Source organism: Solanum lycopersicum, chromosome 3 (assembly GCF_036512215.1).
Source record: "Solanum lycopersicum chromosome 3, SLM_r2.1".
NCBI lineage: Eukaryota > Viridiplantae > Streptophyta > Magnoliopsida > Solanales > Solanaceae > Solanum > Solanum lycopersicum.
Window position 1 is genome coordinate 4,533,774 of NC_090802.1, and position 19,197 is coordinate 4,552,970.

At 35.3% G+C, this 19,197-nt stretch overlaps 2 protein-coding genes across 2 annotated transcripts; both read right to left on the reverse strand.

Annotated features, from left to right (window-relative positions):
* Positions 1–408: 408 nt before the first annotated feature.
* Positions 409–10,703, reverse strand: LOC101262893 (uncharacterized). The gene is made up of 5 exons (XM_004234301.5): positions 8,554–10,703; positions 6,047–6,308; positions 5,753–5,949; positions 1,809–1,996; positions 409–1,023 (listed from the first exon to the last, which is right to left on the reverse strand). Exons 1-5 carry the CDS (start codon positions 8,646–8,648, stop codon positions 737–739), a joined length of 1,029 nt encoding a protein of 342 aa, XP_004234349.1. The 5' UTR covers positions 8,649–10,703; the 3' UTR covers positions 409–736.
* An 817-nt stretch (positions 10,704–11,520) lies between these two features.
* LOC101262186 (uncharacterized) lies at positions 11,521–17,658 on the reverse strand. Its single transcript, XM_004234299.4, has 5 exons — positions 17,185–17,658; positions 14,094–14,355; positions 13,800–13,996; positions 12,858–13,045; positions 11,521–12,094 (listed from the first exon to the last, which is right to left on the reverse strand). Exons 1-5 carry the CDS (start codon positions 17,280–17,282, stop codon positions 11,808–11,810), a joined length of 1,032 nt encoding a protein of 343 aa, XP_004234347.2. The 5' UTR covers positions 17,283–17,658; the 3' UTR covers positions 11,521–11,807.
* Between the last annotated feature and the right edge of the window lie 1,539 nt (positions 17,659–19,197).

Here is a 19,197-nt window from a genome sequence, read left to right on the forward strand (position 1 = left end):
TTGGGTCATCCTAAATTTCCTTTTGATCAAAATCCTCTTAGAGGCCCAGCATAACTGACTTGCATGAAGGACTTGCTGCTCCAAAGTCGAAACTATCAACAGAAATAGGACTAAGAAGCCAGCTGGTTTTAGGAATGTAGGTTGTAAATATTACAGAAACTGCTTTAGGGATTTGAAATCTATGAATATCACCACTAAATTGAAATAGCAGGATCTGAAATCTTGACATCTTAGAGGGACCTGACCAGAAATTATTTGGCAATATGGTATAGCAAAGAGTAGTACTAGTATTTCACAATAATGTACAACTACCAAAGGTTAGTATTTCATGAAAACAAAGTGACCTCAGACAGCAACCTACAAGAATGTCCAGTGAGAATATTAAACTTGATTCACAGAACATGAAAATTATGGAAAACACACCTTATACGTTATCCAAATCAAGGAGATTTAAATGAATTTATCTTGCGACCTAGCTCAAGTGAAGTTCAAGCCACAGACAGAGTGTAAAATGTTAATACAAAACTACAGGAGACGAGGGTGACAATCAAAAGAACGAGTCTGACCTAGATGTTACTGAAGCTAGAAATAGAGAAACTCGCATGATTAGACATCTAGTACAAATGCACATTGCGAGAAAAAAGGACAACCTAGTGACTGACTACTGACAAAGACCTAAACAAGAAAATGATTTCATACACATTCGCAATTAGAACGTAGCACACAGTTCTTCAATTTACTTTGCTTTCTTGATGAGAGTTGTTGTCCTGAATTCACTGTCATCCCGCACAAAGCTCCACCACAAGTAGGTCAGAGGAATGGTGGTGGCATGCCATAGAGCATGGGCATCCACAAATCCTCTATAGGGAGGAAAGTCATATATCTCAAGAAGTGCAGCAAGAGCTCCACCAATCACTACCACCCATAATTTCCAGCGTGATGGATGGCGAGTAACCCCTGCCCAGACAGCCCATAAGATGAGCTGCAGAATTCCCATACCCAAACAGACTTTCATGTTTAACCCTGCAATGTGATCAGCAACATCAGCTTTCCTACTCTACAACACTTGAGACACATCGATGAAATCCAAAGAGCCAAGACAATCATACAGTATTGTTACTTCAAAAAAGTGACACAAGGCAAGTATCAACAATTAAAATTGGAAGTCAGAAGAAATTCAGCTGTCTGTAGCATATTTTATTTCTTCAGTTCATACACAAATTGCAACAATAGTCTCTGCATTTTCTTATCATCATTTATTTTTGGCATGACTTATTTTTCCATCACACTTACGGCTGTCAAAAAATAATTCACAAGCACCTTAAATTAGACGAACCTACAGTTTTTTTAATTATAAAGGTACTACACATAAACTCATGACTAGACCTCGTGATATTACAAATATTATTAACAGATTTAGGCCACAGAATGTAATAAGTTATGGTAATTAGTTCAGTTATAACAATTATTCTTAACTATGGAGTAACTAATATTTTTGTTATTAGTATATAATTATTGCTTTGATCCCATAATTATATCAACAGGAAATAGAACCAAAATCTTTCAAATATGTGATACTGCTGATCATTGAGAAATAAACAAAGTCAAAAATTCAAATAAGAAAGATAAAGGAGGTAAAATAGAACATGTTTAGGAAACTAATAGTGTTGATTGATGTTACAAACTAATTTTGTATATATTTCGAACTTATTGGCTGTGTTGTTTTTCAATTAGACGGAGATTGTACAAGGCACACTTTATCATGAGCATGCAAAATCTTATATCAAGTAATTGTCAAGTGGACATACCATAGTCAAGCTGGTAACAGTTAAGATACAAGATGTGGGTTGTCACAAATGCAACAAGCGGAGCAGAAACCATTACTCTTGCTGCCTCAGCTGTCACACTAAAGACTCTCAATACAGCCAGGATGAGAGAAAAACCCAACAATGCAACGGCAGACGAATAGTCTAGCTTCTCAGTCAAGTCTACGTCTCTACAAAATTGCAAAACATCAGAACATAATCCACAAGCTATTTGCAAAACTAAGAGAGCAGATGATGTGTTGATGACTTGATAATATGATGAATACAAAGCAAACCCATTTACAAGTGGCCCCAAGGCTTTGCTCTAGTGGTAAGAAGGCATAATCCACACATCACGGGTTCAAACACCGCTGCAAGACAAAGCTTGGTATGTAAGGGGAAAATGGAGATGGCGGACCTATTATCTGCTGTATGCCCCACTTGCCCTTGAGAATTTCTCAGTTATCAAGAAAAAGTACACCTATTTAGAAGTGCCAAATAACATATGGGCAGTATCGGAGAAAGTTGAGGTCCATTGCTTTTCTTAGCCATATTGTCTCCGGAGATGGTATTCAAGTTGATCCTAAGAAGACTGAGGCTGTTAAAAACTGACCTAGACCTCTATCCGCTTCAGATATAATGGAGTTTCTTGGGTTTGGCCGGTTACTCTAAAAGGTTTGTGGAAGGATTTTCTTCTATTGCTTAGCCTTTGATGACGTTGACTCGAAAGAAGGTGAAATTTCTAAGGTCGGAAGCTTGTGAGAAGAGTTTTCAAGAATTAAAGGATAGACTCACTTCATCCCCTATCTTGACATAGCCAGAAGGATCGGATAGTTTTGCGGTGTATTATGATGCTTCACATATTGGTCTTGGTTGTGTTTTGGTGCAACATGGGAAAGTTATTGCCTATTCTTCGGGCAATTGAAGGTGCATGAAAAGAATTATCCGGTTCATGACTTGGAGTTAGCGGCAATAGTTTTCGCCTTTAAGATTCGCAGACGTTACCTATATGGTGTTCATGTGGATATGTTCATTGATCATAAGAGCTTTAAATACATGTTCACCCGAAAGGACTTGAATCTTCACCAAAGGAGATGACTCGAGTTATTGAAAGATTATGACATGAGTGTCCTTTATCATTGGGGTAAAGCTAATATGGTGGTCAATGCTCTTAGTCGACTATCGGTGGTAGTGTTAATCATGTTGAGGATGGTAAGAAAGAGCTAGTATGTGATGTCCATAGACTGACCTGATTGGGTTTTGGCTTGGTTGATTCCAATGAAGGTGGTATGATTGTTCAAAATGGTTCGGAATCGTCTCTTGGATCGTGATAGATTGCTTATGAAAGTTTACAAATTTTCCTTACAAACAGATATAATTTTTAAATAGTTGTGAGCGTCAAGAGAATGCAGATTTGGGAAATGAGGTCTCATAACTATGTGCCACCGTGGGATTTGAGTATACCGCTAGTCGGTCAACTCCTTTAGCCCAAGAGGCTCACTAGTGGATCCACATAGATAGATAGGTTATATACCCTGGCAAGGTTTAGGGCAGCCTTCTCAACTAGGTTAGCTGTTGGACATCATGAACTCATGTGATATATGTTGGTTGAAAGAAACTCCCCACTAAAAGATTTTATATATTTTATCGCTGAAGCTGATTTGATTATTTATAGTCATAGACATAATGACTTCTCAAATTTACAGTTTTAGACATGTTTCCAACTCACGTCATCAAAATAGTTTTTACATCATCAGATGATGGAAGTGTTTTAAAAATAATTGCATGCTACTTTATGTATTTCTTTTCTCAAATTCAAATATCCACCTATCATGCTTCAGTTAATCAGTTTTAGCATATTTCCCAGCTTTTCAGCTGAAAATCTAATTTTTATACTAATCAGTTCTTTATTTTAGTCTATCTTTAGATTTTCTCATTCAGTTCAGTATGTTCAGTTCTAGCCAGTAGTTTCGTTCACCTACTTTGCATACCGTACATTCGATGTACTGACGTCATTCGGCACTGTATCATTTTATGATGGAGATTTAGGTATTCAAAATCAGTAGCAGATGCATCATAAGGATCACTTTGATCTAATTTTCGTGAGACCTCCTTGCATTCAAAGAGCTCCAGTTTATCCGGAGTATTAGTAGTTAGAGTATTCAAATAGCCTAAGATCTTCCAATAACCTTTCTTCAATACATTAGAATCTTCATATATGAGTCAGTTGAGTAATAGCTTTCACCATTGTTATACAAATATATGCATATTTTACAGATTTCTGATTTTCAACTATAAAGTTATTGAGTTCATTTTTTAAGTCATTGCATTGTATGCTTATGTTTTAAAAGCTTCCGCATTAGTCAGTATTCAATTTTATAGCATGCTAGGTCAAGGGTTCGCTCATGCCAGAAATGATTTCGAGTGTCGATCTCATTCAGGGTGTAGACTCGGGTTGAGAGATTAGTATTCCAGGAAAATGGAATGATGGATGAAAATGTTGTGCATAGGAATAAAGTGGATGGTTGAAATTGGGAAGTGTCACAGGAATGCTATAGGATAGGAAGATGCCTACCAAAGTGAAAGGCAAGTTCTATAATGTAAGGTCAGGAGATGTTGTATGAGAGTGAATTGAGCCTCCACAGCCCAATTTATCAACAAGATGAACGCCGCAGAGATGTGAATGTTAAGATGTTGTGCATTGTGAGGTAATACAACATTTGAAAGAAAAATAATCACATATGTTAGAAGCTACTAGTAACATAGAGGATAAAATGAGAGAATGACAATCGATATGGTTTGGTTACGTGTTACATAGGCCTCCATGTGCATCGGTTCCTCAATGCGGAAACATGATTATTGGAAGTGTTAAAAAGGAATTGGTGGACCTAAACTAACATGAATGGAAGTTAATTGCAAAAAAATAGAATATCTGAGAATCCAGGCAGATCTAGCAAAAGATAGGGAAAAACTGAAAATTGAAAATCTGCATAGGCGATACCAACTAGACGATTAATGCTTATTAAGAGACTCTTTAGTATATTAAAGGAGTAACCATTAAAGTATACTAGAGACCATTTACTGTTAGATAATCCTTCCCTACGAAGTATTGAAATATTATGGACCCAAACAAAGCATTTATGATGATGAGGTTTCATACAACCGACCCCAACTAGATTGGAATTGAGGTGTAGTATTTGAGGCTGTAATTTAACAAGATAAAACATTATCACAACCAAACAAATATTGCCCCAGAAGAAATGTTGAGGCCATTAATTCGTTGGTAATTGAGCTGAAAAGTTAGACTAGCTTCTTATTACAGTACACCATGCAATAATTCAGGATTGTTTTACTGTGATAAAAAAACTAGACCAACTTTTCATCACAATTACTAAAGAAGCAATGGGCTCAAACAACAGCCAGAATCAAATAGCCAGAGAACTGAACAATTGCAAGCAGCTATTCTATGTAAACCAAACATTCCGCCCACTGTGCCCCCCTAACAATTCCACTCATAACGAGAAGCTGGAGAACATAAATTGTACTCACTTCTCAGACTAAGTAATAATTTGCAATTTCACATTAACGTGGTGCTCATATGATCTCTGTGGCACAAACACCCAAAAAATTTGGGAAATTGACATTTGAATATTCTAATAGACATATGCATTCAAGGACGTATCTGACAAATTCAAAATGCTCTCACAATCATCCATGACCATGCCAGACAAAGCTTGTTATCAGTGAAAAAACCTCACACCTTAGCCAGTAATAATATACTGATGAGAAGCCAATAACCAAAGAGGAAAAACTATATATTTTCAGAACAGTTTCAAGCTACTTGATTTATCCATAAATGCTGTACATGAAATGCAGCAATTTTAATCGGAGATCTCTTGCAAAAGAAAGAGAGAGCTATAAGAAAAGAGAAATAAACAATATCTCACCTACTATGGAAAACAACACTCCAGAACCAGGAGTTCATTGCAAAAATTGCGTAGATATGCCACAAGCCAGTGTATTCATAAAATGGCTTTCTGTTTGGCCTAAATGGCAGCTTGTAATTCACAAAAATGAAAAAGGATACCCATCCATGGAATTGCATGGCAAGGTTAAGAGCGGAAAGAGCTACAGAAACAGGTTCCTGGCCATGAAAGACTTAGTTTAGGATACTAACAACAATACAGCCTAGAACTAGCGTGCTTAACAAGGAGAAATGCCAACTTAATAGTCTGAAGAACCTGGATTCCGTTGGCACGCTGAAAAGGCCATTTTCCATGATACTTGACAGGCTTAAGACCAGCTTTCTTCCGTTCTTTCTCTCTGGCAAGCATGCAGTGGTAACGACAGTCACTAAGGCAGTCCCATTGTTTCCATCTCAGATAAAGTGGTTCCTGTAGATACCATGGACCATCAACGGGAACCCCCCCGGAAGTAAAATTGCAATGTTGAGAGCACTCGTCCCCCACGCATCCAGTCTTTTCACATTGATCAACGCAAGCACTGTAAAACAAGTAATTTCAAAGTCTAAGGACATGAAGTGAACGTAAGATCAAAAGGAAGTGATGTAGGTTAACAACAGGAAAATTGAATTTATCTGGGGATTCAGCCCATATAACATGCAAATTAGTAAAATTCAGGTGCTTCCCAACAGCCCAAGACACCAGAAGGTAGACCGGGACATAGATCAAAGCACGCTAAGGATTACACTAAAAGAGTATAGACATGCTTTACTTTCATGTATGTCCTTTCTCCCATTAGAAAGAAAAATTACAGAACAATATGATCCTGAAATTAGAGAACATATGGTTACACATATATATGGCTCGAGAGTATGCAGTCCTTAGTTCTTTATTGTATTCCATGTCCAACGAGAGCGTACCAGATCCAACCTCTCGTGTCTGTCAAAGCAGATATGGAATTTCATCTTTCACTAACTTTGGCACCACACATGAGCTTTGAGCATGGGGCTTCCTTTACTTTAATTGGCCCCACTTAATAGCATAACATACAGTAGCCCGGTTCGTTGGGATTTTGACAGCGTGTCACAATTGGTAAACTTATATGAACCAAGAAGAACTTAGATATACAGAGCAATGATTTGTATCAAGTTATGTCTCGACAAAGAAGCAAGAAGCCATAGTTAACAGGATTATAGAGGTCTTTGAGAGTTGAATGTTATAATTTTGTAGTTGTATTCAATCCAACAAAAAAATAAAGGTTTTCAGGAGCAATATCTACTTCGAGTTCACCCTAAACTTTTGGACCATTCTCGATGCCAGATAATACAGTTTCTTTTATCATGTGGTAATGGAGGGGAAGAGAAGGGGAATTAGACAGGTATCCTCAACTGTCATTAGGAGTGCAAGTTCTTAGCGGTTTCGCTATCTGATTTACTTCATCAAAAGATCATGTTAACAAAGGTAAATGAACATTGAGAGTGAACCTATATAAGCTCAATTATACCAAACTAGCTAGATAACATACTACGAGTACGAGAAAACTTGACTTCCAAGATGCATTAGTTTTGAATAAACTCATGCATCCATCCAAAAGGGAATATCACCTAGTGGCCCATTTACAGATACTTCAGCATTGAAAAACACTTGATAAGCTAAGGAACGCAGAGAACACTGAGAGTGAGCCTGTATAAGTTCCATTATACCAAACTAGCTTGGTAACATACTAGAGAAAACTTAAAGGCCAAGATGCTTTAGTTTCCAATAAACTCATGCATCTATCTAAAAGGAACATCATCTAGTGGCCCATCTATAGATAGTTAAGCATGGAAAGACACTTCATAACCTAAGGAACACAACAAACACTGACAAGACACATCCAACAGTAAAATTAGGATTCTAACACCTACTTGTAAGGTGTTGACAGTTTTTTGGATTTTGTTAGCTCTTTGATCCTAGCTTAGTATTCATGTAAGGGAACTAACTCCCTTTCTATGTATGCTTTTCCCTTTAGCGTCACCTTGATGCCTTCAATGAAATCCTTCACTTCATAAAAAAAAAAACTACTTGTATGATATAGCATTCAAGAGTTAAATTAAAAGGTCAAATATAGCAGATCTAACTTCTAAGGTTTTCCAAAAAGTCCAATATGGTTGAAAAGTTACCTCCAGTTGTTGTTCATTGAAGATCAAAACAGGCTGTCTGATAACAATGTTCCAGTCCAGAATTAAATATCCCCGTGAACCAATCGAGGAGTATAATATACAGCTTTCTATCAAGAAAATCTCTATTTGTTCCTAATGGTTAGACTAGAAAAAGCTCTAATTTGTTACAAGAAGTTAGACTACAAATTCAAGTCTAGTCACTTCTTTTTACACAGCAGTTACGATCAAGAATTTGTAGCTTTTCATGCCACTAGATAGAGCTAAATTTTCTACTCTCTTACAAATTAGCTTTTAACCTCAATAAACAACAGAAGATATCTTTTCACATATCTGAGCTCACACTAAATCAACTAACTTAGGTACATCACCTCCACTTGACAAATGCTCATCAATTGATTCCAGAAATCGGAGTGAACTCGAAGATAAGAAAGTATACTAATGAACACGGCAAATACTAGCATTGGATTGCTTCCCTGACAAAAAATCTAACTTGTAAATCGAGCAACATCAACCTCTAAGTTACATTATTCACCAGAAACTAACTAGAACTGAAAACAAACCACAAACATAGTTGCATCAAAGTGAACAGTTGAAAATAGTAGAAAAGTTTGAAGCTGCGTTTACCTATAAATCGGATCGGCATCGCCAGCACTGGCATGAAGGAGTCCAAAAATAGAGGAAAGCGCAGCAAGGAACAGAAGCAAATGACACCGTGCCATCGTAGAAAAAGTCAAAATGGAGAAGAAATTGCTACAGAAACAAGAGATGAAAGTGAAATTTTGTGTACTGAGTTGAACTGGTTGAACACTTCCATCAATATCTCTGTGTATTAAACAGAGATTGATACAACAATGATGAAGGCATGAGTTATAAGCATGTGAAATAGATGAGGGACGTGGTTAACAACCAAGAGAGAGAATTAGTCGAGGGCTTTTGGGGGGATGTGTTACGGAATCTCGTGAACAGAGCACTTTCAAATGACGTTTCACAATAAGACACGTGGAGTATCTTTGTCTTTTACGTTTTTGACCTCCATCTAATTCTATAGACCTTTTTAAATAAAATACACTTTGTAAAAAAAAAATACAATATACCACATTTTTTTTGGTAATATTAATCCAATAGATTTGGGAAAAGTAATTAAGGATGGTAATAAAATTTAAGACTACTCCACGTATCTTATTTATTTAATAGATGTAAATATTTTAGCAGGATAAATTCATTCGAGGTGTCAATCGACATTATATTGTTGAAAATTTTGAGCATGGTTCCTCCTATGTTCGTTTCAGCTCATTTTCTTCTTAATTCTAAATCTTTTAATAAAAGTTCTTCTGAATCTCAAAATATCCAAAAACAAACACACTGAAGAAACTAGTACTTGATTCATCAAACAAAACATTTATTAATAATAAGAGGTGAGTTGGTAAAAATATCAACTTATTAACTTTATTTTATCATAAAAGTAACACGTAAAATCACATTCTAATTCGTAGACTCTAGGAGTTTGATTTGAAATCGTCATTGAAGAAGGATTTCTTGGGGATTCTTTGTGAGACTTATCGTTGAATGTTGCTAAGCATGTTAAGGCATTTTAGTGGAATTTGAGGTATGTTTTTTTTTCAAACAGTAATATTTTGCTTATTTTATAATATATGTATGAAATTTGTTTTCTTCATTAATGAAGTTTGTTGAGTTGAATTAGAGCTAAGAACAATCCATTGATTTAAAACATGATTTAGGCGGTGTTTTAATTGACTTTTTTAAAATGACTTGTAAGTTAAAAGTTAAAAGTCATAAGTTGGGAACACCCAATTTTTGACTTTTGACTTCTTCTTTTTAATTTTTTTTATCCTTGAAAAGAATGTTTTAAGCACTTTTTGAATTATCTGAACAGTTTCAAAACTAAAGAAGAACTTGAAAGTCAAAAGCCACAAAAAATAAGTTAAGCTAAACACCCGTTTAATGGCTATAAACATGATTTCTAACATGAATAATAATTTGATGTACCTCTAAATAATGAGAAGATTGATTTAAAAATGCATTGATTAATTATGCTAGGACTAATGATTTGACTAGTATTGTGATTGAAACTGTGTTTGGGTCTTCAAAATTGATGACCCTGAGGCTCTTAAGACATAACATTATTTTTTGATAATATGTTGGTGAGCCTAAACATCACACTCTTTTTCTGTTTTATTTGATTTGGAATTGAGTCTCAAGTTAGTTATTCTTTTCATACGGGCTCCATAGATAAATATTGGTCATTGTTTGCCTTATAGGCACACTGCTATGTTTAGCAGTTAGACAAATATTAACATTATTTATTTAGAAAATAAAAAAATAAATAGGACATGACAAATAATAGGTAAAAAAAAACATCACATAATATTTAGAAACAAAAAACAATAGAAAAAAAAATTAGAAACAAAAAACAATAGAAAAAAGAAAAACATCACATAATATTTAGAAACAAAAAACAATTGCAACAACGCAACCAAATAATGCAATAACTGAAAGTAACAAATATTGTAGGACAAGAAACTACAAAAATACTACTACTACTATTGATATAAAAGGAGAAATATGTATGGTGCAACGCACTATTATCAAGCATATCCGGTAAGAAAGTGATAAAACATTCACTTACCTACTAATCTTCTATTCGAATTCGCGATCTTCATATCCTCCTATCTAATAAGGCTGTGTCTTCAATAAGCTGAAGCTGATGACGCGTTCTATTCTGTCTAATTATGATCTATTCCCAATACATCTACCTCTCCTTGCTTATTTCAGTCCGCCTATGACTTTTCCTCACCAAGATATTTACTTTTAAGGCGTTGTGCACCTTCTTATAATCTATTTGTATCTACTTCTATGTTTGTGTATATTCCTACTACATTATGAGAGTACACCCATAAAAGAACTTATCAGACGATACACGATTGTGAAGAGTTCAAGCCTAAGTCAGGGTCTAATTACAACGACGAAATAAATCACAATGACGGTATAAATAGAGTCACATCCTTTAAAGACCTTCTCGCACACAACATGATAGTCAAGCTTGATATATTTGGTACGAGCATGAAACAGTACAGGATTAGGATGCCCAAAAAATAGTGAGCATTCCCCTTGTCCTTGGTGCAAACTGAGTGCTTAATTTATTGACGAGACTAGATATTATGGAGAGAGACAAAACTTCGACTAAGGGGTGTGTCAAAATAAAAAAGTAAAATTGCGAAAAAGTTAAGGAGTGTCAATATCTAAGATATATACAATATAATTTTTTCATGAAGAGGCGTCGATTAACACCCCTCATCTACACAGAGAAGTACAGAATCTACTTTAGAAATTTGAAATCTATGAATATCATCAGTCATCACTAAATCTAAATAGCATGGATTTGGAATATTGACACATTATGGGGGACCTGACCTGAAATCATTTGACAATATTGTACAGAAAAAGAGTAACATTTCACAATAATGTACGACTGCCAAAAGGGTAGTATTTCACGAAAACAAAGTGACCTCAGCTTACAAATTACAATAATGTCCAGTGAGAATATTAAACTTGATATAGAGAACATGAAAATATGTTAAACACACCTGTTCGTAATTCAAATCAAGTAAAGTTCAAGCCACAGACAGAGTATATCAAATGTTATTACAAAACTACAGGAGAGGAGTATGACCATCAAATGGCGAGTCCGGCCTAGACCTACTGAAGCTGGAAATAGAGAAACTCGCATGATTAGACATAGACTAGAAATGCACATTGCGAGAAAAAAAGGACAGCCTAGTGACAACTAGCAAAGACCTAAACAAGCAATGATTTCATACACAAAATTAGAAATTAGAATAAGCACATGATTCTTCAATCTACTTTGCTTTCTTGATGAGAGTTGTTGTCCTGAATTCACTGTCATCCCGCACAAAGTTCCACCACAAGTAGGTCAGAGGAATGGTGGTGGCATGCCATAGCGCGTGGGCATCCACAAATCCCCTATAGGGAGGAAAGTCATATATCTCAAGGAGTGCAGCAAGAGCTCCACCAATCACCACCACCCATAATTTCCAGCGTGATGGATGGCGAGTAACCCCTGCCCAGACAGCCCATAAGATGAGCTGCAGAGTTCCCATACCCAAACAGACTTTCATATTTAACCCTGCAATGTGATCAAGCGACATCAGCTTTCCTACTCAACAACACTCAGACACATTCATGAAATCCAAAGAGCCAAGACAATCATACTGTATTGTTACTTCAAAAAAGTGACACAAGGCAAGTCTCAACGATCAAAATTGGAAGTCAGAAGAAATTCAGCCGTCTGTAACATATTTTCTTTCTACAGTTCATACACAAATTGCTCTAACAGTCTCAGCCTTTATCTTATTCTTCTTCTTTTTTCTTTTTTTTTTTGACATACGACTCAAAAGATAATTCATGAGCACCTACAGTTTTTCTATTCTTAAGGTGCAACACATAAACTCAAAACTAGACCACATAATGTTACAATTTGTGTTAACAGATTTAAGCCATAGAATGTAATAAGTTTATGGTAATTAGTTCAGTTAATATGTCTATTATTACGTATGGAGTAACTAATATTTTTTTCATTAGGATAATAATATTGCTTTGATCCCATAATTATATGAAACAGGAAATAGAACCAAAATCTTTCAAATATGTGATGCTACTGATCATTGAGAAATAAACTAAGTTAAAAATTCAAAATGAGAAGGATAAAGATGGTAAAATAGAACATGTTTAGGAAACTGATACTGTTGATTGATATTACAAACTAATTTTGTATATATTGCAAACTTAATTGCTGTATTTATTTATTTTAATTAGCAGGAGATTATACAGGGCACACTTTATAATGAGTAGGCAATATACTATATCAAGTAATTGTGAAGTGGACACACCATAGTCAAGCTGGTAACAGTTCAGATACAAGATGTGCGTTGTCACAAATGCAACAAGCGGAGCAGAAACCATGACTCTTGCTGCTTCATCAGTCACATTAAAGACTCGCAATACAGCCAGGATGAGAGAAAACCCCAATAATGCAACAGCAGACGAAAAGTCTAGCTTCTCAGTCAAGTCTACGTATCTACAGAATTGCAAAGCATCAGAACATGGAAATTCACAAATGGAGAAACCGTAAGCTATTTGAGAAATTAAGAGAACAGATGATGTGTTGATGACTTGATAATTTGATGAATACAAGGTACAGCTATAAACAAGGGCTTTGGTCTAGTGGTAAGAGGGCATAATCCACACATCACAGGTTCAAACACAGCGCAAGAAAAAGTCGGTATTTAAGGAGAAAGGGAGAAGGTGGACCGATTATCTGCTGCTAACGCCACTGCTCTGGCCCTCGGGGATTCCTCGGTTATCGGAAAGAAAAGTACACCTATTTAGAAGTGGGAAATAACATATGGGCAGTATTGAACTTAGGAACTTAAAAGTTATTATATCAAAACAGAACCCTAAAATTTAATTGGAAAACCAATCTACTTAATTTGACAATTCCACTCATAAGGAGAAGCTGGAGAACATAAATTGTTCTCACTTCTCAGACTGTCATACATCAAAATAATAATTCGCATAAATGCTTTCAGGAATATCCATGACCATGCCAGACAAAGCTTGTTATCAGTGAAAAAACCTCATACTTTAGCCAGTATTAATATATTGACGAGAAGCCAATAACCAAGAAGGAGAAAATATCTATCTTCAGAAGTCAATTTCAAGCTACTTGATTTCTGCATAAATGCTGTACACGAAATGCAGCAATTTTAATCAGAGATCTCTTGCAAAAGAAAGAGAGAGATATAAGAAAATAGAAATAAACAATATCTCACCTACTGTGGGAAACAACACTCCAGAAGCAGGAGTTCATTGCAAAAATAGCGTAGATATGCCACAAGCCGGTGTATTCATAAAATGGCTTTTTGTTTGGCCTAAATGACAGCTTGTAATTCACAAAAATGAAAAAAGATGCCCATCCATGGAATTGCACAGCAAGGTTTAGAGCGGAAAGAGCTGCAGAAACAGGTTCCTGGACATGAAAGGCTTAGTTTAGGATACTAACAACAATACAGCCTAGAAGTAGAGTGCTTAACAAGGAGAAATGCCAACTTAATACTGTGAAAAACCTGGATTCCATTGACACGCTGAAAAGGCCATTTTCGATGATATTTGACAGGCTTAAGACCAACTTTCTTCCGTTCGTCCTCTCTGGCAAGCATGCAGTGGTAACGACAATCACTAAGGCAGTCCCATTGCTTCCATCTCAGATAAAGTGGTTCCTGTAGATACCATGGACCATCAATTGGAACCCCCCCGGAAGTAAAATTACAATGTTGAGAACATTCGCCCCCCACGCATCCAGTCTTTTCACATTGATCAACACAAGCACTGTAAAATCAGCAATTCCAAAGTCGAAGGGCATGAAGTGAACGTAACATCAAAAGGAAGTGTTTTAGATTAACAACAGAAAATTGAAATCATCTTTGGATTCAGCCCATATAACATGCAAATTAGTAAAAGTTAGGTGTTGTTAATTTCAATTAACAACAGAAAATTGAAATTATCTCTGGATTCAGCCCATATAATATGCAAATTAGTAAAAGGTAGGTGCTGCCCAAGACACCAGAAGGTAGACTGAGACATAGATCAAACCAAGCTTAGAGGGTTACACTAGAAGAGCATAGACATGCATTACTTTCATGTATTTCCTTTCTCCCATTAGAAAGAAAACTTACAGAACAATATGATTCAGAAATTAGAGAAAATATGGTTACACATATATATGGCTCGAGAGTTTGCAGATCTTAATAGTTTTTTAATTGTGTTCCATGTCCGATGAGAGCCTACCAGATCCAACCTCTTATGTCTATCAATTTCATTTCTTCACTAGCTTTGGCACCAACATGAGCTTTGAGAATATGAGCATCTGGGGCTTCCTTTACCTTAATTTGGACCCACTTAACAGCATAACATACAGTAGCCTAGTTTATTGGGATTTTGACAGCGTGTGACAATCGCTAAACTTACATGAACCAAGAAGAACTAGAAATACAGAGCAATGACTTGCATCAAGTTATGTCTCGACACAGAAGCAAGAAGCCAGAGTTAAGAGGATTATATAGGTCTTTGAAAGTTGAATGTTATAATTTTGTAGTTGTATTCAATCCAACAAAAAATAAAGGTTTTGAGGAGTAATAATATCTACTTCGTTCACCCTAAACTTTTGGACCATTCCCGATGCCAAATAATATGGGTTTTTTTTTCATGTGGTAATGGAAGAGGGGAAGAGAAGGGGCATTCGACAGGTATCTCAGTGGAACTGTCATTAGGAGTGAAGATCACCAACCATAGTTCCTGAGGATGACTCCAGTGATTAATAAATACGGACAGACTAAGGAAACTCATGGGCACCAATTCTCTCTATAGTTATCTTCTTCTCTTTTTTGCAATTCCAATATCTAAATACATCATCCACCAAATAAGAACTTTGGTAAAACACAATTATAGGACTCTAAATTTTATTAATCCAATTAAATAGTTGAGAAAAAAATCCACACCTCACAAAGGTTGAACTGATAACCAAAATGAGGTGAAACTTTTGTGCAAATTCTTAGCGGTTTCGCTATCTGATATACTTCATAAAGAAATCAAGTTAGCAAAGGTAAAGTAAACACTGCGAGTGACCCTATATAAGTTCGATTATACCAAACTAGCTAGGTAACGTACAACGAGAAAACTTAAAGGCCAAGATGCATTAGTTTTTAATTAACTCATGCATCCATCTAAAAGGGAATATCATCTAGTTACCCAGCTACAGATAGTTCAGCATGGAAAGACACTTCATAAGCTAAGGAAAGCAACAAACACTGGCAAGATACATCCAATGTAAAATTAGGATTCTAATACCAACTTGTATAGTGTTGACAGTTTTTGGATTTTGTTAGCTCTTTGATCCTAGCTTAGTACTCATGTAAGGGAACTAACTCTCTTTCTTTGTACACTTTTGCCTTTAGCGTCACCCTGATGCTCTTTAATGAAATCCTTTACTTCATAAAAATGTATGATATAGCATTTAAGAGTTAAAAACCAAAGGTCAAATATAGTAGATCTAACTTCTAAGGTTTTCAAAAAGTCCAATATGAATTGAAAAGTTACCTCCAATTGTTGTTCATTAAAGATCAACACCTCTTTTTAATAGTAACAGGCTGTTTGGTAACAATGTTTCAATCTGGAATTAAGTATCCCCATGAACCAATCGAGGAGTATAATATACAGGTTTTCTATCAAGAAAATCTCTATTTGTTCCAAATAGTTAGACTTAAAAAAAGATATATCTGTTACAAGCAGTAAGACTATAAATCCAAGTCTATTCACTTCTTTTCACAGAGCAGTGGTATCTACACACAGCTCCACTATTTCACCAAGTATCGACATACTTCCAACACAAGTATAGGCATCGAGTAACTCCATCCGTCACGCCTCATGCAGATAAAGAGATACCTAAGTCCTTTCATTTGGGGGAGGAAGATAAAACTTGCACAGTGACAGAATTAGTTTAGAAGTTTAAGTGCAGAAAGTTAGTTAGAAGTTTAAGCTTGTTAACACTGTTCAAGTAGTTGGTTATTTTTTCTTCTCTGTTTTCACGCGTGTATATACACTTTGCAAATGTAAAGGTTTTTTATCTTTCACAGTGAGAAATACAATCAATACTTTTCACATGATTCCTCCTTCTAGAAAGATCTATCTCGTCTTATGTCCTCTTTATCTTCTCACTGATCTTAGCCTCCATCAGTGGAGCTTCACTCATCTCGACAATTCGATTCGCAGATTCAACACACAGCACGATCAACACCTGTACTTTCATCCTACTAGATAGAGCTAAATTTTCTAATCTCTCACAAATTAGCTTTTAACCTCAATAGACAACCGAAGATATTTTTTCATCTTGCATTAGTATGTCCTAGATCACACTAAATCAAGCAAACTTCCATCGCCTCTACTTGATAAAGGCTCATCAATTGATTCCAGAAATCAAAGTGAACATAAATATCAGAAAATATACTAATGAACACAGCTATATAGTAGCATTTGATTGCTTCCGTCATTTCTAAATTGTAAATCGAGCAACATAAACCGCTAAGTTACATTATTCACCAGAAATTAGCTTGAACTGAAGATAAACCAGAATCAAGCTGAACAGTTGAAAATAGCAAATACCTGTAAATCGGATCGGCATCCCCAGCAGTGGCGGCATGAAGGAGTCCGAAAATAGAAGAAAGCACAGCAAAGAATAGAAGGAAACGACACCGTGCCATTGTAGAGAAGTCAAATTTTAAAAAGAAATTGCTACAGAAACAATAGATGAAAGTGAAATTTAGCGTACTGAGTTGACTGATTGAGCACTTCCATCAATATCTCTGTGTATTAAACAGAGATTCATACAACAGTGATGAAAGCATGAGTTAATTTGACTAAAAGCATGTGGGATAGATGAGCGACGTGGTTAACAATCAAGAGAGAGGATTAGTCGACGGGATTTGAGGATGTGTTACGGAATCTTGTGAACAGAGCACTCCCAAATGATAAGACACGTCATACGTGGAGTATCTTTGTCTTTTTTACGTATTTGCCCCTCCATTTAATTCTACAGACCCTTTTATTTTGTTTACTATCATGGTTTTCACACTCAGCCTTAAAATCGATACCTTCTACTTAAAGGAGAAATACTCTCATTTAACATATCATATTTTTTGTGAGATAAATTTTATAAATTTGAGAAAAGTAATTAAGAACGATGATAAAAATTAAAGACTAAAAAAAGGCGAAGGTAATACGTGTCTTACTTATTAAATAGATGCAACAATGTAATAATAATGGATTACAATTAAAGAATATCGATCGATATTAACTTCATTAAATATTTTAAATATTATTATATATATAAGAATTTAAAAAAAAATGTAAGTAATAATATTAATGACATTGTTTGAACAAGTGAGCTTCTAGAGTATTCATACTCTCAAGTGTGGCCAAGTTCATCCTCTCAAAAAATAAAATAAAAATGTGTACACTGCTGACAATTAAAATCAATGTTGCAGCACCTGAGCGCATAAATCCTTATATGTTCGTTTTAGCTCATTATATTTATATTTAAAATTATTGTTTTATTATAGTAAGTTAGCATTATTAGTGTGACTATTTTGTTTAAATGAAATTTTGTCCCAACACATTTATTGAGTATTCAGTATTTAGATATATCATCATTTTTTATGGTTTGTTAAGTAGAAAATATCCCATCGCTTATGAGAGATTTGCTATTCAAACAGACAGTTGATGAGCCTACATTTTTGCTTATGAAACTTCATATTAATTTTTTTTGCTTATTTTTGAGTTGCCCTTCAAGACAGTTATTCTTTTCATGAAGACTTCCTTGTGTTATTGGTATTACGTGAGTCATGTTTTGCCTTATGTTAGGTTATGGAGTCTGATTAATATTTGATGTACTGTCATATATTATTATTTACGCGATTTAACATTCGCGGTGAGGTTGCCAGGGGCGCCCCCCATCTGAAGGAGGGGTTCGGGGCAGCGCCCCGACCTAAATTTTAGGTTGTACTGTTTATTCTCCATTTATTCTTTGTAACCAAAAATACTTTGATTTATTAATATATATACACCACCGCCGTGGAAGTTTACTCACGGGGTGTTACCACACAAAATATTGGTTTTGCTCTTTCTCTCTCTAGATTTCTCATCTCTTTCTCTTGAAAATTCTTGTATTCTTCATTTATCAAGTGTGTGTGCGTGAATTCGATCCTAACACCTTATAGGTAGATTGTTATATTTAGCTGCTAGACAAATATTCAAAATATTTATTTTAAAAAATACAAAATAAATAGGACATACAAGTTTGATAAAAACAAACATTTAGAAACAAAAACAATTGCAACAATGTAACCAAATAATATGATAACCGATAGTATCAAAAATCGTATGAGAAGAAACTATCAAAATATTATTACAACAGCTATTGATATGAATGAAAAAATATGTATGGTGTGCCAAAGTCCAAACTATCATCAAACATATCCTACAAGAAAGGTAGACTTTGTTAATTCGCAACTTGTTATAAGATATAGTTTTCAAATGTCCAAATTTAAGGTTTTAGGCAGAAAGGTAGATTTTGTTACCTAATGATTAAGGAATTGTTTGGTAGATGGTTTGGAGGTG